General features: G+C 37.7%; 1 protein-coding gene across 1 annotated transcript; it reads left to right on the top strand.

Moving 5' to 3' along the window:
* Positions 1-69: 69 nt before the first annotated feature.
* On the top strand, positions 70-21,988 carry LOC131840677 (U4/U6 small nuclear ribonucleoprotein Prp4). The gene is made up of 14 exons (XM_059188857.1): positions 70-410; positions 855-964; positions 2,063-2,157; positions 2,384-2,542; positions 5,649-5,754; positions 7,420-7,490; positions 10,959-11,088; positions 12,584-12,708; positions 13,286-13,416; positions 15,444-15,528; positions 18,429-18,570; positions 19,611-19,680; positions 20,367-20,488; positions 21,682-21,988. The coding sequence occupies exons 1-14, from the start codon at positions 248-250 to the stop codon at positions 21,772-21,774; spliced, it is 1,602 nt and encodes a 533-aa protein (XP_059044840.1). The 5' UTR covers positions 70-247; the 3' UTR covers positions 21,775-21,988.
* The last annotated feature ends 1,056 nt before the right edge of the window (positions 21,989-23,044 follow it).

Genomic DNA, 23,044 nt, shown 5'->3' with positions numbered 1-23,044 from the left:
AGTAGATATTTTATGACATTGATAGTTATTTGACAAAACCTGCTCAGACTGTTCACATTGCCAATTTTTTTAATTAATCTGTACTATTTTTGTTTACCATCCTTTCTTCTGCCTTCGTTAATTTGTATCAAAATTAAGAAAGGAAATCTGTTATTATTGCGTTTTAGTAAATAGATAATTTATAAAACAATTTAAACTCTTTCAATTTTGTGTGATACCTGTAGAGCTTTAGTGTTATAACCTCAAAATGTCTGACGACGAAGATATTCCGGTTAAGAAGAGCAAGCAGATTCATTATGGGTCGCTGGAGGAGCAGGAGAAGGCGCGGCTGGCAGCCCTGGCTGCTGCCGCGAAGGAAGGAGTCGAGGAAACTGGCGGCCAAGACTTGGGAGATATACAAATCTCAAGCGGTATGCCCTTTATTTTAATAAAAATTGCACATCATTTGACTGACTACTTGAATGAAACTGAAGTGGATGGTGATATGCGAGACAAGCATGTTCCATTTCTTGTGGTGTTTTTTTTAATGATGCTTCTGCCTGCGCTATCGGTTTACGCTGGACAGTGTATGATGATAATATGAGCATGAAGTCAGACATTCTCCAAGAATTTGTCATGATGGTTTCCAGGATCTCAACCTGACCTGGTACATTGCTAGCATTGTGCCATTGAAGTTGCCAATTTCTGGCCTAAACTTATCGCTGTAGCACTAAAGGGAAATGCAATTGCCACTGGTTATATTTATAAAAACATTACAAGGGTTACATCAGCTGTGTCCCTATGCTATAAAAAGAGTGCACCATACCATGATCATCCATAAAAAAACATGTCTTAATAGACTATATTGTTTCCAGAATACATGGAGCTGGAGGAAGAAATGTCCAGGGACAAGAAGGCGCTGCTCGAGGAGTTCGAACGGAGACGGAAAGCTCGTCAGCTGAACGTTTCAACCGATGATGATGAGGTATGGATATGACCATGCAGAAATCAGTTAAGCAATGCAATTTTTTTTTTTTATTCATTTACACACAAATTTATACAACATAATATAAAAACAATAAGCCGCAAAACTGCTCAGCAGTTTGTCTGCAGCAAAAGCGCTTAACTTAATACTTATTTCTAATCTATTCACACACACATTCATTCACATAAACACATTACTGTAGAACCAGGTATCTTATGCCACACAATGTTTGTTTACAAAAAGTTTAAGAAGGAGCTTACAAAACTCCTTCTTAAACTTACTTTACTTATTACAAAATTTTAATAATTTCTTTTTAAATAATTTTTTAAATTTTTTTTCCTTGTTAATCAGGAAGTCGACTAAGTCTAAGCATATTTGTTGACTGCTGCTTGATTTGTAGGAGAAGAGGTCAGGAGCACCTCATTGTTAATCTTTTGAGGGGCCGTTTAAGTATTACGTAAGCACTATGGGGGATGGGGTGTCTGTGCTTTGCTTATTTTGGATTACGTCTCCGGAAGTTATTTACTTTTTTACATTAATGATAAACCTCACATTGTCTTTGCAAAAAAAAAAAAATGAGAGCCTAACTTGTTAACTTTACAAATTTATACATGTGTTTAGGCACTAACTGTGGTCCTGTTTATTAATTTAACCTTTATTGTCCATATATTACAATTTTAATTAATATTTTAAGTTAGGATTAATTTATTTTCTTTATATATATGATCCCATGTGGGTTTTCCTTGTCCCAGTTTTCCCCGGCCACTTCTTTAATGTCATCAGACCATTTTTTTCTCTGTCGACCTCCTCGCCTTTTCCCTGTCGGTCCCAGCCACTTTGTTAGTTGGTGAGTCCACCTTTTGTCTTTGTACCTAGCTACGTGACCTGCCCATTTCTATTTCTGTCTTAGGCAATGTTGAAATGCATATTTTATTTTTGTCTTCTCGCGAATGACTGTGTTCCTTATTTTATGTATTATGCGTAGCTTTAGTTCTTCTCTTCATTGCGTGCTGGCAGGACAGGACTTTGTTTTTTAAATTTTCCGTGATCCTGTTAGTCTATATTTTTTTATTTTTTTCCCTTCATTTATTTGCGCAGGTGCGTCGAAGTCTTCGGCAGCTGGGTGAGCCCGTGTGTCTCTTCGGGGAGGGACCTGCAGAGAGGAGAGTACGACTTCGAGACCTGCTCAGCTAGTAAGTGTAATATTAAAATCATGTACTTTGTAGTAGCTGTAGAACGTCACGCAAGTGTCTTTGCTCTTTCTTCTTGTGATGACAAAAAAAAAATATTTCTATTAGCTGTCTTGTAGCTCTGCTTAGTTTAAGACTAGATGGCGCTGTGAATTCTGCCTTCAATGAGCGATAATAGATAGATCAATAGATTCTATAGTAGATGTAAATAATTAAATTTCCACCACAGCCTGGGTGAGGATGCAATCCACAAGAAGCTGGAAGAAGAGGAGGCTCGCATAGAGAGAGACAGGGGCCGCGAAGGTACCTGGTATCACGAAGGACCACCAGAGCTGAGAGACGCTAGGCTTTGGATCGCGCGGTACTCGTTACCAAGAGCCAAACGAAGGTTAGTTGTGTCGGGGCATGCTCGAATTCGTAGATCTGAGGGAAGGGCATTGTAAGTAATGTGGACTCATGACCTATTACTAACAATGAACCATGTCAGGTTGACCTCGACGCGGTTCCCCCTGGAGACCATCGTGATAAATTCCTGGGGAATTTGTCACTATGTGCTAACTGACCTGACCTCATGTTCATCTTATCATCCTCCACTGATGCTCCGCCAGCGTAAACCGTTAACGCAGGTGGGTGCACCATTCCATTATCATCCATAAAAAAATACGTAGATCTCTCGCTACCAAATGTAGTTTCCAAAATTGGGGAGCAGCGAGAGGTAATGGCTGGCAGTAAGCTCGGAGTTTGGTGAGTTGCGCGAAGTCTTGGCTGGGGGTAAGCTCTGCTGCTCTCTTTTGCGAGGTAAGCTCCTAGGCAAAGAGCTACTTAGGTGGCGGAGAGGGAGCTGGAGATGTAGTTCGGAGTTTGGTCAGTAGCGAGAGGACTTGGGTGGCAGTAAGCTCCTTCTGTAAGAAAGTTACCTCGCCAAAGATGGCGAGGAAGATAGAGCGGGAGATATAGCTCAGAGTTTGGTCAGTAGCCAGAGGACTTGGGTGGCAGTGAACTCCTTCTGTAAGAAAGTTACCTCGCCAAAGATGGCGAGGAAGATAGAGCGGGAGATATAGCTCAGAGTTTGGTCAGTAGCGAGAGGTCGTGGGTGGCAGTAAGCTCCTTCTGTAAAAAAGTTACCTCGCCAAAGAAGGCGAGGAAGATAGAGCGGGAGATATAGCTCAGAGTTTGGTCAGTAGCGAGAGGACGTGGGTGGCAGTAAGCTCCTTCTGTAAAAAAGTTACCTCGCCAAAGATGGCGAGGAAGATAGAGCGGGAGATATAGCTCAGAGTTTGGTCAGTAGCGAGAGGACGTGGGTAGCAGTGAGCTCCTTGTGTAAGAAGTTACCTCGCCAAAGAAGGCGAGGAAGATAGAGCGGGAGATATAGCTCAGAGTTTGGTCAGTAGCGAGAGGACTTGGGTGGCAGTAAGCTCCTTCTGTAAGAAAGTTACCTCGCCAAAGATGGCGAGGAAGATAGAGCGGGAGATATAGCTCAGAGTTTGGTCAGTAGCGAGAGGACTTGGGTGGCAGAAAGCTCCATAAGTAACAAAGTTACCACCCCAAAGAAGGCGAGGAAGATAGAGCGGGAGATATAGCTCAGAGTTTGGTCAGTAGCGAGAGGACGTGGGTAGCAGTAAGCTCCTTCTGTAAGAAAGTTACCTCGCCAAAGAAGGCGAGGAAGATAGAGCGGGAGATATAGCTCAGAGTTTGGTCAGTAGCGAGAGGACTTGGGTGGCAGTAAGCTCCTTCTGTAAGAAAGTTACCTCGCCAAAGATGGCGAGGAAGATAGAGCGGGAGATATAGCTCAGAGTTTGGTCAGTAGCCAGAGGTCGTGGGTGGCAGTAAGCTCCTTCTGTAAAAAAGTTACCTCGCCAAAGAAGGCGAGGAAGATAGAGCGGGAGATATAGCTCAGAGTTTGGTCAGTAGCGAGAGGACGTGGGTAGCAGTAAGCTCCTTCTGTAAGAAAGTTACCTCGCCAAAGATGGCGAGGAAGATTGAGCGGGAGATATAGCTCAGAGTTTGGTCAGTAGCGAGAGGACGTGGGTAGCAGTAAGCTCCTTCTGTAAGAAAGTTACCTCGCCAAAGAAGGCGAGGAAGATTGAGCGGGAGATATAGCTCAGAGTTTGGTCAGTAGCGAGAGGACTTGGGTGGCAGTAAGCTCCTTCTGTAAGAAAGTTACCTCGCCAAAGATGGCGAGGAAGATAGAGCGGGAGATATAGCTCAGAGTTTGGTCAGTAGCGAGAGGACGTGGGTGGCAGTAAGCTCCTTCTGGAAGAAAGTTACCTCGCCAAAGATGGCGAGGAAGATTGAGCGGGAGATATAGCTCAGAGTTTGGTCAGTAGCGAGAGGACGTGGGTAGCAGTAAGCTCCTTCTGTAAGAAAGTTACCTCGCCAAAGAAGGCGAGGAAGATTGAGCGGGAGATATAGCTCAGAGTTTGGTCAGTAGCGAGAGGACTTGGGTGGCAGTAAGCTCCTTCTGTAAGAAAGTTACCTCGCCAAAGATGGCGAGGAAGATAGAGCGGGAGATATAGCTCAGAGTTTGGTCAGTAGCGAGAGGACGTGGGTGGCAGTAAGCTCCTTCTGTAAGAAAGTTACCTCGCCAAAGATGGCGAGGAAGATAGAGCGGGAGATATAGCTCAGAGTTTGGTCAGTAGCCAGAGGTCGTGGGTGGCAGTAAGCTCCTTCTGTAAAAAAGTTACCTCGCCAAAGAAGGCGAGGAAGATAGAGCGGGAGATATAGCTCAGAGTTTGGTCAGTAGCGAGAGGACGTGGGTGGCAGTAAGCTCCTTCTGTAAGAAAGTTACCTCGCCAAAGAACGCGACGAAGATAGAGCGGGAGATAGAGCTCAGAGTTTGGTCAGTAGCGAGAGGACGTGGGTAGCAGTAAGCTCCTTCTGTAAGAAAGTTACCTCGCCAAAGAAGGCGAGGAAGATAGAGCGGGAGATATAGCTCAGAGTTTGGTCAGTAGCGAGAGGACTTGGGTGGCAGTAAGCTCCTTCTGTAAGAAAGTTACCTCGCCAAAGATGGCGAGGAAGATAGAGCGGGAGATATAGCTCAGAGTTTGGTCAGTAGCGAGAGGACGTGGGTGGCAGTAAGCTCCTTCTGTAAGAAAGTTACCTCGCCAAAGATGGCGAGGAAGATAGAGCGGGAGATATAGCTCAGAGTTTGGTCAGTAGCGAGAGGACTTGGGTGGCAGTAAGCTCCTTCTGTAAGAAAGTTACCTCGCCAAAGATGGCGAGGAAGATAGAGCGGGAGATATAGCTCAGAGTTTGGTCAGTAGCCAGAGGTCGTGGGTGGCAGTAAGCTCCTTCTGTAAAAAAGTTACCTCGCCAAAGAAGGCGAGGAAGATAGAGCGGGAGATATAGCTCAGAGTTTGGTCAGTAGCCAGAGGACTTGGGTGGCAGTAAGCTCCTTCTGTAAGAAAGTTACCTCGCAGAAGTAGGCGGCGGCTTACCATCAGGTGAGCCGCAAGCTCGTTTGTCTCCTATGTTATAAATCTCTTAATTTTCAGATTGAATAAAGCACGAGAGGAATTAAAATTGGCTGGCAGCGTACGAGCGGCCGCCAAGCAGGAGTCGCAGAGAAGAGCGTCTGCTATATCCACTTATTGCAGTCAGGTATGAACTCTATGTAATGATATAAATAAGTATTAATTTAAATCAGCCATTTAAACGGATCGGTACAGTAATTGTAGTCAAATGTGTAACTATTTTTTAAATTTTTTTTTATTGAGTTTTTTGGACTATTGTCAGATGTAGCACCTGTAGCACTGCGACCTACATAGATCTATTGTGCTCGCCCTTTTCAAAGTTCGCTACCTAGACCCGTCAGTGACAAGAATTGAAGGAAGAAATGTGTAACTGTAACTCTATGTAGTAAGGAATAAGTTCCAAATTTATTCGGATATTTAATAGGATGGGTCGGTTAAAACACGTGTAGGTTATTGCAGTCAGGTATGAACTCTATGTTGTAACAAAATAAGCTTCAAATTAAATTGGCCATTTAATTTAATAGGATCGGTTGATTATTGCAAGCAAATATGACCTCTATGTAATAACGAATATGTTTCAAAATTAACCTTTAAGTTTCAAATCGGCCATTTAATCGGATCGGTCGGTTTATTGATTGTATGTTTTTTTTATGGATGATAATGGTGCACCTGCCTGCGCTAACGGTTTACGCTGGCGGGGCACCAGTGGAGGATGATAGGATGAACACGAGCTCATGTCAGTTAGCCCATCGGGACAAATTCATTAGGAATTTGTCCCGATGGTTTCCAGAGGAACCCCATGGAGGTCAATCTGACATGGTACATTGCTGCAATGAGGTTATTAGTCCACATTACGCAGAAACTCTTCCCCCCCCCCCCCCCCTACCACGTGGAATTAAAAATTAAAATTTCTATAAGAAAGAATAGAATAGAAAATCATTTATTCAAATAAACTTACATTGAAGCACTTTTGAATAGTCATAACATTTTTTTTTTAATCTACCGCTCATTCGGAATGCTGTCTCATCACAAGAAGAACAAGCAAGAAACTTGTGTGTTGCTCTTTTAAATAATTTATTCTTACTTAATACCCCAAGTTACATATGTACTAGCAACCCGCCTGGCTTCTCACTAGACCAACATTTGAGGTTGTTTTTTTTATTAAATTTGCACGCCTGTATGCTGAATACACTGACCATATATTTAATACTAGCTGTACCCGCGACTTCGTCCGCGTGGAATTTATCTTTATTTTCTAAAATAAAAGTAGCCTAAGTTACTCCTTATTACATCCGCTACCTGCCAAAAAAGGTCCCGTCAAAATCGGTCCAACCATTTCAGAGATTAGCCGGAACAGACAGACAAAAATTGTTAAAAATAATATTTTGGTGTATGTACCGTATTTATATTCATATGCATGTAGTAAACAACGGTTAATTCAATATTACAAACAGACACTCTGATTTCATTTATATGTATATATGTATACCCGTGCGAAGTCAGGGCGAGGAGTAGCTAGTAGTAAATAAAGCTATCTTAGTGATAACAAAAGAACATATCTTTTTGTTCTATTGTATGATTCAATATATGCAGTCACTATGTGTGCTCTCACACATGCTAATGGTGGCGGAATAAAAAAAATGAATCCATCAAATAATGAATGTACTTACAAAATAATACTTAATTCTATAAAATATAATCCAGTTTTATTTGTATGTATAAATGGTATACACCTATAAGCACTGCATTATTTAAATAAATGATTTGATTTGATTTAAAATTCATGTTACAGGTAGGCGATAGTCGCCCCATCAGCTTCTGTAGATTCAGCGGCGACAGCAAAATGCTCATCACATCCAGCTGGTAAGGGCATCTAACTTTATATCCTTATCTTTACTCATATTATAAATGTGTAAATATCTATGTTTATTCCGCTTTCACGCAAATTACTGAACGGATTTTGATGAAACTTTACGGTAATATAGCTTATACATCAGAATAACATATAGGCTATAAATTTCATACGGGAAACCACGGGTTAGCTAATACATACATATACATAGAAAACACCCAGACCGATACAAACAATAATACTCATGAATATGTTTTAAACGAAGCTTAATATGAACTAAACTATAGGACAATTCACACAGCGCCATCTAGACACAAGTTAAGCTAGCTAAAGCTTGTGTTATGGGTACTAGATAACTGATACAAATACATAGATATTTTTTTTGTAAATACATACATATTATACATAGAAAACACCCAGATCGATACAAACAATAATACTCATGAATATGTTTTAAACGAAGCTTAATATGAACTAAACTATAGGACAATTCACACAGCGCCATCTAGACACAAGTTAAGCTAGCTAAAGCTTGTGTTATGGGTACTAGATAACTGATACAAATACATAGATATTTTTTTGTAAATAAATACATATTATACATAGAAAACACCCAGACCGATACAAACAATCATACTCATGAATACAAATGTTTGTGCTGTGCGAGGAATCGAACCCGCGACCATTGAAAGAAAAGCAGCCTATACCGCTAGACCACCGAGGCCGTCAATACTGATAAATCTGTATCACACAGACGAAGTTGCGCGGGTCAACTAGTTTATAAGTTTACTAGTGTGTCATATCACCATTTAACACAAATGATTATTTAAATGATAATAATGGATTGTAATAATAATTGGAACACACTGAACCCACACATTGGAACCTAAGTGGTCTCGGACAGTGCGGTTTCAGAGGAGCTTCCTCCCGCGTACAATAGAATAGAATAGAAAATCATTTATTCAAATAAACTTAATTTAAGCACTTTTGAATAGTCATAACAATTTGTTTTTTATCTACCACTCGTTCGGAAAGCTGTCTCATCACAAGAAGAACGAGCAGGAAACTTGTGTGTTGCTCTTTTAAATAATCCTTGAAAGGAATGAACTACCTGCCAAGGTTTTCCCACGAGACTACAGCATGGGGTTTTTCAAGAAGGGTATATTAAGGTATTTAAGGGTCGGCAATGCGCACGTGATACCCCTGGTGTTTCAGGCGTTCATAGGCTACGGTACCATTTACCATCAGATGGGCCGTATGCTTGATTGCCACCATAGTAGTATAAAAAAAAATGTGATAATAAAGTAATATAAATATTATTGTAATATTTTACACGCAGGAAACGGCAGGGCATGTTTGGAACTATTATAATCTTAAGACCATTATGTACACATGTTCCAGTATATAAATTGAATTGAATTAATAATAATAATAATAATAATCAGACATAACCAAATAGCCAACGTTATTGACCTAAATTTAGCACATAAATACAAATTAATACAAGATACAAAAACCCCGTACTACAAATATACACCAGAAACCCTGTTAGAAAATACATCTCATAAACTATATTACGATCGTGCTATACTTACTGATAAGACTATTAATTACAACAGACCAGACATAATACTACAAGATAAAGTAAATAAGAAAACCTACCTCATAGATATTGCAGTTCCTAATACCCACAATCTCCAGAAGACAATTGCTGAAAAAATATACAAATATGCAGAGCTAAAGGAAGAAGTAACAAGAATTTGGAAACAGGAAAAAGTTTATATGATACCCATAGTCCTCTCGTCTACAGGTATCATATCTAATCACCTACATCATAGCCTGAAACAATTAAATACAAAAACACTTTACATCACCCTTCAAAAAGCTGCCATCTTAAATACTTGTCGTACAGTCCGAAAATTTCTCGAAATTGATGAAAATGATATAACACCAGTCACACCAGGCACACAATAAGTACACACACATACACACACTCTGCACTTACTTGGTTTCGGCCCGTAAGTGTGGAGAAAACCAGCAAAAGCTGAGAAAAAATAAATAAATAATAATAATAATAAGCCATCGACATCAGCTGGCTTGGTGCCGGCAGGACCGTCACAGGCCCAGCAATCGGCGCCCGCCACTAGTGGTACACGTCGCATGAGATGGTCGAGAGCCATGAACGAAGACCTCATGCGAGCGTTCTACAGGGCCACAGGGACAGAAACATACAGGGCAGTAATGCACCGCGAGTTCCTGCGTCTTCTGTTTTCTGCGTCTCGGAACAGAACCTAGCCGATAGAGTTCGGTACATACAGCGCTCTGGTATATCGGTGAACGGTCTTATCCCAACCAGTCTGGAGCAACATCTCAGACGGTTGGGATTCCGAGGCAGCTCACTCCCGGGAAAGATGCAGAAAGCTGTGCTGTTAGATTCTGCCCGCATTGTACGCCGGTTTCTGTCCCTGGGGCCCTGAACCCCGGCCGACTGTGCTTCTGCCGGGGGTAAGTTGTCATCTCCTCTCCTTAAGAGGGGAGATGAGAATTTTTTTGGAAGTTAGGAATAATAATAATAATACAATAATATGTATCAGTTATCTAGTACCCATAACACAAGCTTTAACAAACTTAACTTGGGTCTAGATGGCGCTGTGTGAATTGTCCTGAGATTATTATTATTGTACGGTAATTAATGTGACCTGAAGGAACATATCAACCGTCGCCTAATGCTCTTCAAACTTCATGTTCTCCTGGTACTTTCACTGTAATATTGTACCATAATTCATATATTTTTTTTATGTAATAGATAGAATAGAATAGCAAGCATGGCGATCTTGGTGGTCTAGCGGTTTAATTCTGATGGTCGCAGGTTCGATTCCTCGCACGGCGCAAACATTTGTATTCATGAGTATGATTGTTTGTATCGGTCTGGGTGTTTTCTATTTATAACATGTATGTATTTACAAAAAAAATATCTATGTATATGTATCAGTTATTTAGTACCCATAACACAAGCTTTAGCTAGCTTAACTTGGGTCTAGATGGCGCTGTGTGAATTGTCCTGAGATTGTTATTATAAGATTTTTTCTATTCTATTCGTGTATATAAACGGCTGTCACCACTTACCATCAGGTGTAGCATTTATTTCTATATAACCTAAATTTTATTTAAAAAGTAAGGAAACCTTATTTTTTTTTCGGACTACTCTAATGCTGTTGGCCGCAGCTGGCCTTTACAGCTTCACCGGATGTTAGGGGGCGAGTGCAGATGGCACTCCAAACCAAAAGAAGGACTTATGGAGCGGCTGAAGGCCAACTCCTGCCTGACGGATACGACTTTAGTCTGAGGGCACCACTAGGGGTTCGAACCTCGGCTCAGGCCGTCGTAATTTCGATCCCCGTTTGAATTGGACGGGGGATCGATCGGAGGGGTATAAGGAAATCTGCATGATGCAATTAGTATGTAATATCACTTGGCAGGTCTGGTCTGAGTAAGATATGGTCTGTGCCCGAGTGCACTCCGCTGCAGGTCCTGAAGGGCCACACGTGCAACGTGAGCGCGGCCACCTTCCACCCGGCAGCTACCATACCCGACCATTTCCTTGAGAAGGTATGCTCGTACACAGATATTGACTTGTGTTCTCAATATGGTTTATATATTTATTTATTCCTTTATTAATTTAGATGGTTAATCAATTTGTTGTTTAGTTGTATAATCGTTTATTGATTTATTCTTTTCATCATTTATTAATTTATTTTTTTCTTCATTTAGTAATTTATTTGTTTATCCCTTTCTTCAGTTTGTCATTTATTCATTTCTTCACTTAGTCACTTATTTAACCCGTCATTTATTTTTTATTTATGTATCATTCATTTTGTTTATTTATTTAATATCTCTAATAAATAAAATTTAAGTGTCAAAGTGTTTGTGTTCTTATAATTTTTTTGTGCATATTCAGTAGATCAGAGAATTGGAAGTAAATTGTTTTTCATGCCCTCTAAGTGGTAAGGATGGTCACCCCAAAAATATTAACTGTTCCATATCTATCATTCATTACAAAAAAATTGCCTGATTACTCCTAATGGAGATATTCAATGGATATTTAGACAGAAATAATGTCTAAAAATCCCCTCTGTAATATATATATATATATATATATTAATTATACACTAAACGATTACTTGAATGACAGACATGCATGGTATAGTTGGTAATAGTTGTTCATGCACGGGATTTTCATATAATGTTAGACATAGACACCTATATAAATATTTATAAATATAAATAAATATAAATATTTATATAGGTGTCTATGTCTAACATTATATGAAAATCCCGTGCATATACATTGTAAATAAACTGGCTTTAAAAAAATAAGAAATTCAGTCGAGTTTCTTGCCAGTTCTTCTCAATTGAATCTGTACACTGAACTGGACGGCAGGGAAAAATATTAATGCAAAAAACTTGACGTTCATAAGCGGATAAAATGTCCTACATGAATAAATTCAAAATGTGATTTGATTTATAAACTTCATCAAATTTAAATTCAAAATTCAAAATATCTTTATTCATGTAGGTCTATTACAGACTTATGATATGTCAAATCTACCGTCAGTTCGGAATGATTTCGAGATGAGAAGAACTGACAAGAAACTCAGCTCGTATTTTTTTCAAATAATAGTGGAACATGTTTATAATAATATACAGTCATTAAAATTCAAATTTGGGAGAATAGAGTGACCACCAGCATATGCTATTACAAAAAACAAAAAATCTAATCAGTGAAAATATTGTTTTTGACATTTTTTTATGATAAAACAGTATGTGTATTGCGAGACAAATTTGGCAATTTTTTTTTATTAATTCGTTTTACGGCTCTGGATACAATTTCTTTTTAGCCCAACAAAAAGTTTTACAAAAAAAATATTTGTATAAAAACTTTTGCACTTTTTATTTACTATATTTATTAAACACAATGAACGAAGCTTTACAAATCTACGCCTTGCTTACTTTTAATATTCCATGAGGACCGATGTCTACAGAAATATCTACCCACATTTCATTTTCATCTAGTTAATTTAATATTTTCTATTATTTCTTCAAGATTAATGCTGTGAAGGATAGTGAAGAGGGGCAGCTGGCTATGGACACGAGTGGTGACTCCACCAGCGTCTGCAGCATGGCGTCCTGCGCTTACGACGGTACCGTTCATCTGTGGAATTTCGTCAGGTCAGTATCCCAATTTTTTTAGGGTTTTGGGCTATTGTCAGGTGCTGGCCTGGAACACTGCGACCAGATCTATTGCGTTCGTTACTACGGTTTTGGGCTATTGTCAGGTGCTGGCCTGGAACACTGCGACCTGTATAGATCTATTATGTTTGTGACCTGTACGTTCGCGAAAATGTGTTAATAATATGTAAATAATTAAACAAAATCTATGTACATTTATTATTTAAGTTATATAAATATAATATATATTTAAAACTTTAAACTTTATTTTTCCAAAATAAAAGTAGCCTAAGTTACTCCTTATCAAATCGGCTACCTGCCAAAAAAAAGTCCCGTCAAAATCGGACCAGCCATTTCAGAAATTTGCCGGAACCAACACACAGACAAAAATTGTAAAAATTTTATTTATAATCGTATGCATGTAGTAAAAAACAGTTATTTCAATATTACAAACAAACACTTCAATTTTATTTATATGTATAGGTATACACATAAAAAAATATTAATATAAATAAATTGCACAGAATAAATAAATAATATGCTAAATATAAATTCTATGTTGTTTTGTGTCCACCAGCGAAGCCCCGATCGCGTCTCTGCCGGGCCACAGTCCGTCGCGGGTGGCGCGCGCAGAGTTCCATCCGTCGGGCCGGTTCCTCGCCACCACCGTCTTCGACCACTCCTGGAGACTGTGGGACCTAGAAACTGGTAATTCTGCTGATTCTTTTTTTTCGACTGTTCTGTGTGATCGTATCAGAAATGAGGAGATCCGCAGAAGAGCCGACATACATTCAAATTCACAATATCTTTATTCATGTAGGTCTATTACAGACTCTTATGATATGTCAAATCTACCGTCAGTTCGGAGTGATTTCGAGATGAGAAGAACTGACAAGAAACTCAGCTCGTATTCTTTTCAAATAAATGTTGTACATGTTTACAATAATACAGATTCATTTTTAAATTCAAATTTGGAAGAATAGATTACCTCCAGCATATGCTATTGCAAAAGCAAATAGTCTAATCTGTGTTCGTAACGCGAACGGACCAGTCCCCACAAGCAGCACCCGGTCACGAGTATGACGGATGAGCTAGCCATTATAGCCCGAAAAATTGCGAGACTGAAGTGGCAATGGGCGGGGCACGTAGCTCGTAAGACAGACGGCCATTGGGGCAAAGTCCTCAGTGGCGACCACGGACCGGAAGACGCAGCGTGGGAAGGCCTCCAGCAAGGTGGACCGACGATCCGGTCAAGATCGCTGGAAGGCATTGGATGCGAGCAGCGCAGGACCGATCGTCGTGGAGATCTTTGGGGGAGGCCTATGTCCAGCAGTGGACGTCTTCCGGGCTGAGATTATGATGATGATGATTCTAATCCGGTTGGTGATGAGACAGCTTTCCGAATGAACGGTAGATTAAAAACAAATATGTTTAAATTACAATTTATTTCAATGAAGAATTATCTCTGACTCTGGTTTGATGGTTGTTAAAACTTTTTGCGTTTCATCAAATGCGTAACAGCTTCTATGTTGATTGTCGCATGCCTAATCCTTGTTAATGTAAATCTACTCAAAACAACATTTGTTTAAAAGAGCAGCACACAAGTCTCTCGCTCATTCTTCTTGTGATGTCTGTGAGTCTGCGTTCCGAATGGGTGATAGTATAAAAAAGTGTGACTATTCAAAAGTGCTTATATTTAGTTTATTAATACGGCTGGCGTCAGTGAATGTATGGTAAAATAAATAAATAACTTACGAATCTTGTAGTAAGGTATCGAAATCATATATTAACTATAGAAAAACAATATATGAAACAATATATCTCAAAAATTGTAAATAAAAATTATATGTTTAAAAAAAGAAACAGCTATAAAAAGATTTCTTATATATAATATAAGAAATAGAAATAGAAATAATCTTTATTCAAATAAACTTAATATAAGCACTTTTGAATAGTCATATTTTGATTCTACCACTCATTCGGAATGCAGATTCATCACAAGAAGAATGAGCAAGAAACTTGTGTGTTTTAATAGATGTTTTTTTATACAAATAATTACAGTATAACAAGTAAGAGGCATGCGATAATCAACAGAAGTCGCTACGCACTCATTATTAGTGTAATCAGATAATATTGTCAGTGCTAGTAAGTTTTTTTATACTACCGCTCTTTCGGAATGCAGACTCATCACAAGAAGAATGAGCAATAAACTTGTGTGTTGCTCTTTTAAATAAATATTGATTTACTTATATTTAATTAACAACAAGGATTAGGCATGCGACAATCAACATAGAAACCGCTACGCACTTAATCTCTGTTCAATCAGATAACATTGTCAGCGCTATGAATTTTAAATTAGATATTTTCTACAAAAACATTATTATCATTTATAAATTCTTCAATTTTATAATAAGATTTTTTACAAAGAAAATATTTTATAAGACATTTGAATCTTTTTTCTGGCAAATTGAGTACACTCTGGGAGTTTGTTGTAAAACCTTGTGCAATTTCCATAAAACGAGTTACTGACTTTCGTCAAACGGCACTTAGGTAAAACTAGTTTGTTGACATTACGTAAGCTTTTATTAGTGTAATCACCTACTTTTTTAAATATATAAAAAGAGCTTATATATATAAAAAGAGGTTGCCAATGTTTATTTAAATAATTATTATTTCTATTTCTAATTACTTGTGTGTGTTCTTAATAATAAAAGTTTTATCTATATATCTATCAGCAAAAGAAGTGCTGCATCAGGAAGGGCATGCGAAGCCAGTTTACAGCGTCGCATTTCAAGGAGACGGCTCCCTCGCCGCTACGGGGTAAGTTGTAATAATAATAATCTCAGGAGCTAGCTAGGATAGCTTAACTTGTGACTAGATGGCGCTGTGTGAATTGTCACAGCGCCATCTAGTCACAAGTCCGCTAGCTTAACTATATATGTGAGTTAATATGACCAGGGTCATTGGGTTCCCTAAAATATGGTAGAGCGCAGTGACTGGCTTATCACGTCATACTCGTGAACAAGTACTGCTTGTAGGGACAGGTCTGCTGTAATCACTACGACTGATTCACTCAACCAGTTGGTTGTATATTTAATATTTTCTCTATTTGAGTATTTAATTGAATTAGTGCTAATTGGTAGTCTCTATTCACACATTTTAATTTAAAAATGTAATATATTTGAAAGGGTAAAAATGCTGACGGCCTACCAGATAAAAAGGACTAACATCGCTTATATACATGTACCCCTCGATACCAGTCTTGAGTTGCCATTCCAGAAGACTAAGATGTCACGTATCCTATAACTTCACGGCCTGATCTCACCCTACAACCGAAACACAGCGTATAAAGCAAGCTTTATGTGTAAAGTACGTAAAGTTACAAGGATTATTTAAAAGAGCAACACACAAGTTTCTTGCTCGTTCTTCTTGTGATGAGACAGCTTTCCGAATGAGCGGTAGATTAAAAAAATGTGACTATTCAAAAGTGCTTATATTAAGTTTATTTGAATAAAGATTATTTATATTTCTAATAACTAAAAATTAAATTTATTAACTACTAACTACTCGCCCCGGCTTCGCCCGGGTGTACATGTATTACATGTAAAAGGAACTGCTACAAAATCCGTTGCGTAGTTTTAAGAATTGAAGCATATATAGGGACAGACAGCGACAGCGACTTTGTTTTATACTATGTAATGATAATTTCTAATAACATCTATCAGCAAGCCCGTCTTCCCCACAGGGCACACTGGGCCCGTGCCCAGGGCCCCGGGATGGATTGGGGCCCCCTAGTCTAGTCTAGTCCCAACTCCATTAAAAGTCGATAACCCATAGCTACTCCACTCTCGCATTAAAATAGTCTTAACAAATACTTACAGACTATGGTCAATTTGTTCGTTTTTGTTAATTTTTTTTATGTCTACCAAGAACTTGTACCCCTCATCAAATAACGAATTTTTAAAATTATTTTTGACCGGTTTGTTTTGAAATAGAAATAATAGAAATAGAAATAATCTTTATTCAAATAAACTCATTACAAGCACTATTGAATAGTCATATTTTGATTCTACCACTCATTCGGAATGCAGATTCATCACAAGAAGAATGAGCAAGAAACTTGTGTGTTGCTCTTTTTAATAGATGTTTTTTTATATAAATAATTACAGTATAACAAGTAAGAGGCATGCGATAATCAACATAGAAGTCGCTATGCACTCATTATTAATGTAATCAGATAATATTGTCAGTGCTATGGATTTAAAGTTTTTCTATAAAAATATTATTATCGTTAACGAATTCTTCAATTTATAGTAAGCTTTTTTGCAAAGGAAGTGTTTTATTTGACATTTAAATCTTTTTTCTGGCAGATTTATAACATATTCTGGTATTTTATTGTAAAACCTTACGCAATTGCCATAAAACGAATTACTAACTTTAGCCAAACGACGTTTAGGTAAAATCAGTTTGTTATTGTTACGTAAGCTTTTATTAGTGCAATCACTAACTCTTTTGAAACTGTCTATATTCCTTCTGGCATAGATGATATTTTCATAAATGTATTGAGAAGCAACGGTGAGGATATTTGATTCCTTAAAACACTCTCGTAATGACTCCCTGGAACCCATACCATAAATGGAGCGAATGGCCCTCTTTGAAGGTAGGGCATCACCATATATGTACATCTTTAAAGAGTCATGTTCAAAAATTACTTTGTCTTTTCTAACAAAATAGTGCTTTATTACTATGGTCATTGGGGCCCCATTGTCCTAATGTGTCCAGGGCCTCTAGTAGGTGAAATCAAAGTAATTTTTGAACATGACGTTCAAAAATTACTTTGTCTTTTCTAACAAAATAGTGCTTTATTACTATGGTCATTGGGGCCCCATTGTCCTAATGTGTCCAGGGCCTCTAGTAGGTGAAATCAAAGTAATTTTTGAACATGACGTTCAAAAATTACTTTGTCTTTTCTAACAAAATAGTGCTTTATTACTATGGTCATTGGGGCCCCATTGTCCTAATGTGTCCAGGGCCACTAGTAGGTGAAATCAAAGTAATTTTTGAACATGACGTTCAAAAATTACTTTGTCTTTTCTAACAAAATAGTGCTTTATTACTATGGTCATTGGGGCCCCATTGTCCTAATGTGTCCAGGGCCTCTAGTAGGTGAAATCAAAGTAATTTTTGAACATGACGTTCAAAAATTACTTTGTCTTTTCTAACAAAATAGTGCTTTATTACTATGGTCATTGGGGCCCCATTGTCCTAATGTGTCCAGGGCCTCTAGTAGGTGAAATCAAAGTAATTTTTGAACATGACGTTCAAAAATTACTTTGTCTTTTCTAACAAAATAGTACTTTATTACTATGGTCATAGGGGCCCCATTGTCCTAATGTGTCCAGGGCCTCTAGTAGGTGAAATCAAAGTAATTTTTGAACATGACGTTCAAAAATTACTTTGTCTTTTCTAACAAAATAGTGCTTTATTACAATGGTCATAGGGGCCCCATCATCCTAATGTGTCCAGGGCCTCTAACAGGTGAAAACGGCCCTGTCTATTAGGGTTCCTAGCTCAGATAAAAAAGCAACACCCAAATATCTCGCTCATTCTTCTTGTGATGAATATGCGTTTCGAAGGAGTAGTAGATTAAAAAATATGACTATTCAAAAGTGCTTATATTATTAAGTAAAGATTTATTTATTTCTATTAATTAATTCCAGAGGTATGGACGCGTTTGGCCGCGTGTGGGACATACGGACCGGTAGATGCGTGATGTTTCTAGAAGGTCACCTGGGACCGGTGCAGGGTATAGACTGGGCACCAGCCGGACACCAGCTCGCTACTGCCGCCGCTGACAACCAGGTTTTTTTATTTTATTTTTACACTTTTTTGCACCAGTTACAGAAAATATTAATTACTATACAAATATGTATAACAATGACGAGTACAAGAGGCGGCCTTATCGCTATGCAATCTCTTACAGGCAACCTTTAGGTAGACAGTGAAAATATAAGAAAAAGAGCAGGTGGTACAAATGACAACACAACTAAGATGGGTATAAATAATACATGCAAATATACATAAATATATATAGACATACAATACATACATAATAATAATACACATATCCATGAAAAGTTTGAAGGAAAGAAAGGGACTATAAGAAAAAGGAAAAGTAGAACTAAAGGGAAAGAAAATGAGTTTTTACTTTTACGAATAGGAGCGGGAAGCGAGTTCCACAACCTAACAGCCTGGACAGAAAATGATTTTGGTATGTGATGAGGGAATGGTACATCATGGAGCGAAAGGGTTCTTAGCAATATAGACTACGTTGTTTGAAAGAAAAAAAATGTTGGATGTTTTTCTTTCAAACATACAGTTGTTTGAAAGAAAAAAATCCAACATTTTTTTTCTGTCTGTTTTTTAATCCCGGAGACTAAATTGACATTACCGATGTTGCCATGTTATTGTATTTTTTAAATAGTGTTGTGGCACTATCGGAAATTAATATTAATTACCCAATTTTATTGGTTATTCAGAAATAATATGTAAATGTTTATATAGAACGCAGATTCTTTTTTTCGACTGTTCTGTGTGATATCAGAAATGAGAAGATCCGCAGAAGAGCCAGAGAGATCGACATCAATTCAAATTCAAAATATCTTTATTCATGTAGGTCTATTACAGACTCTTATGATATGTCAAATCTACCGTCAGTGCGGAGTGATTTCGAGATGAGAAGAACTGACAAGAAACTCAGCTCGTATTCTTTTCAAATAAATGTTGTACATGTTTATTTTCGTGAAATCTTACAGGGATATAGCTTATACATCAGAAGAACACATAGGCTCGTTTCGTGCAGGCGGGCACAGCTAGTAATTTTTTTTTTATTTCATTTACAGGCAAAAATCTGGGATCTACGCAGACGAGCGCCGTTGTACAGTATACCTTCACACACGCACCTCCTCAGTGGTGAGACAACAAACATACTTATATACAATATCATTGCATAGTATAAAACAAAGTCGCTGTCGCTGTCTGTCCGTCCCTATGTATGCTTAAATCTTTCAAACTACGCAACGGATTTTAGGCAGGTTTATATGTATAATACATGTACACCCGCGCGAAGCCGGGGCGAGTAGCTGGTATGATATAATCCTAATTAATATTATAAAAGCAAAAGTAACTCTGTCTGACTGTCTGTCTGTCTTGCTTTCACGTTATAACTATTGAACCGATTTTAATGCAATTTGGTACACATAATCTGTTTGGGGTGATCCACCCTTAACGCTTAGGGGTATAAAAATTAGTTATAAACCAATCTTACTGAATATGCATATAAAATTTCATCAAAATCGGTCAAGCCGTTTCGCTGGAGTATAAACACGAAACCTGTGACACGAGAAGTTTATATATTAGACAGAAGTTTATATATACAGCGCAGCCTACTACTGTCACTGGAGCTTTATTGTTATGTGCATATCTGTCTGTAATGCGAATAAATGACTTACTTACTTAAGTAAGTAAGTAAGTCATTTATTTACTTTTATTTATTTATTTAGTAACGAGTTCTTCTAGTAAGAGTAAGTACTCTTACTAGAAGAACTCGTTAAATGTGAAATGAACTGGCATTTTCACAAAAAATCACTGTGTTTCAGATATCCGATACCAGCGCAGTCACGGCCATTTCCTGTTAACGGCCTCTTATGACAAGTCGGCTAAGTTGTGGTCCAACCCAGCATGGCACCCGCTACGGACCCTCTCTGGACATGATAATAAGGTAAGGTAATATATAATAATTGATTTGAGTCTGCATCAATCAGACTTTGAATAGATTTGAAAGATATTTTGATTCTAGTCTGCATAGATCAGACTTTGAATAGATTTGAAAGATATTTTGATTCGAGTCTGCATAGATCAGACTTTGAATAGATTTGAAAGATATTTTGATTCGAGTCTGCATCAATCAGACTTTGAATAGATTTGAAAGATATTTTGATTCTAGTCTGCATAGATCAGACTTTGAATAGATTTGAAAGATATTTTGATTCGAGTCTGCATAGATCAGACTTTGAATAGATTTGAAAGATATTTTGATTCTAGTCTGCATAGATCAGACTTTGAATAGATTTGAAAGATATTTTGATTCTAGTCTGCATAGATCAGACTTTGAATAGATTTGAAAGATATTTTGATTCGAGTCTGCATAGATCAGACTTTAAATAGATTTGAAAGATATTTTGATTCGAGTCTGCATAGATCAGACTTAATAGATTTGAAAGATATTTTGATTCGACTCTGCATAGATCAGACTTAATAGATTTGAAAGATATTTTAATTCGACTCTGCATAGATCAGACTGAATAGATTTGAAAGATATTTTGATTCGAGTCTGCATAGATCAGACTTTAAATAGATTTGAAAGATATTTTGATTCGAGTCTGCATCAATCAGACTTTGAATAGATTTGAAAGATATTTTGAATTGATATCTTTCAAATCAAAATATCTTTAATTATTTGACGGCCTCGGTGGTCTAGCGATTTAACACACCGCTCTACTTCCGATGGTCGCGGGTTCGATTCCTTGCACGATGCAAACATTTGTTTTCATGAGTATGGTTGTTTGTATCGGTCTGGGTGTTTTTATTGTATTTACCCATAACACAAGCTCAAGCAGAGCTTGTGTTATGGGTAAACCGTGGGACTAGATGGCGCTGTGTTAATTGTCCAAGGTTAATTATTATTTATCATCTCGAAATCATTCCGAACTGTCGGTAGATTTGACATATCATAAGAGTCTGTAATAAACCTACATGAATAAAGATATTTTGAATTGATTTGAAGAAAGATTCTATTCTATTTTGTATATATATAGCCTGGAATATACTAAAAAATATTTCTTTTCTATTTTATATCGATATAGTTTGGGACATATAGCATTAAATATATTATTTTTATTTTATTATTTACAGGTCATGAGTGCTGATATATCTGCAGATAATAAATATATAGTGACGTGCTCATATGACAGGACCTTCAAACTGTGGGCGCCGGAGTTATCATAATTACAGAACTTAGCATTCCAAGAAGTCACCGTGCAGGAGCCCGGACCATCGTGCGACAGAGAGGGAGGCTCCGAGCAGTTCCCCAGGACTTGTGATCCGGGTGTAGGTTTCAGAGGCCCCTCGCCAACGTCAACAGTCACTTTCACCGTTCGTGTATTTTTTTATGTAATTCGAATGGTGAACAAGCTGACGGTACTGATGGTAAGTGGTAACTGTCGCCATGTGCATGGATATGCCGACAGTATATCCTCCAGTGTTGAGGAGCCCCTAAAGTGTTGAATAGACTTTTCATAAAATTGTTTCTATGAAATATTCATATTATTTTATTAATAAAGTTAATTGACAAATTATTTGTATTTTGTTTTATTTATTAATCTATTACAAAAAAGGGGGAGATACTCAACGTTGCTTTATTTTTTTTATTATTTGTTACTTCATAGCTCTGTCATTTTTTATTTAAAAGAGGATACTTTCAATTTGAGCCCATTTTTCTTTAAGAATTGGAATTGTTTTTTTTTTAAATTATGTTACTTCACACAAAGTTCAGATATACGATATTATACGGTCGACTTTGGGTAAAGTGGTCGAAAGAAATACGACGCTTTCTCATACCTAATGTTTCTTTTATACATAATTTAACAGCTACGCTCTTGTCGATAGACCAGTTTCCGCGATCTAATGTTTAAGTAGTAGATAATGCCATATGCTATAAAGCTCGCCTTGTGTATAAAGTTTCATTGTACAAATAAATTATATAGAAGTGTCTGTTTGTATTTTTAAATTAATAGCTTTTCATTAAACGCGAATGAAAGTATATATGGTACTTACATAAAGAAAGAAGAACCACTTCTTGGTAAACGACTGGACCTATTCTGACAGGTCTTTTATTCATAGATAATGTTATAAGTAGTATCTTAGTACTATTTTAGTTTTTCGAGTGGTGAAACTAAATTTTTAACCATCCCATTGCTAGCAATGTACCATGTCAGACCTCCACGCGGTTCCCCCTGGAAACCATCGTAATAAATTCCCGGTGAATTTGTCACTTTGGGCTAATTGACCTGACTTCATGTTCATCTTATCATCCTCCACTGGTGCCACGCCAGCGTAAACCGTTAGCGCAGGCGGGTGCACCATTCCGTTATCATACACTAAAATACATACCCTGGATCCTGGTACGTCCTGGAGAACATTGAAGCCCTCAGAGTATTCGAAAGGACACAAATATAAAAACATATCGACTCCATAATGAAATAACAGCTATATCACA

The sequence above is a fragment of the Achroia grisella genome, unplaced genomic scaffold, assembly GCF_030625045.1.
Source record: "Achroia grisella isolate CSIRO2021 unplaced genomic scaffold, CSIRO_AGI_Agris_v1 utg149, whole genome shotgun sequence".
Classification (NCBI taxonomy): domain Eukaryota; kingdom Metazoa; phylum Arthropoda; class Insecta; order Lepidoptera; family Pyralidae; genus Achroia; species Achroia grisella.
Note: the sequence above shows the minus strand (reverse complement) of the source record. Positions and strands in the feature narration are given on the sequence as shown.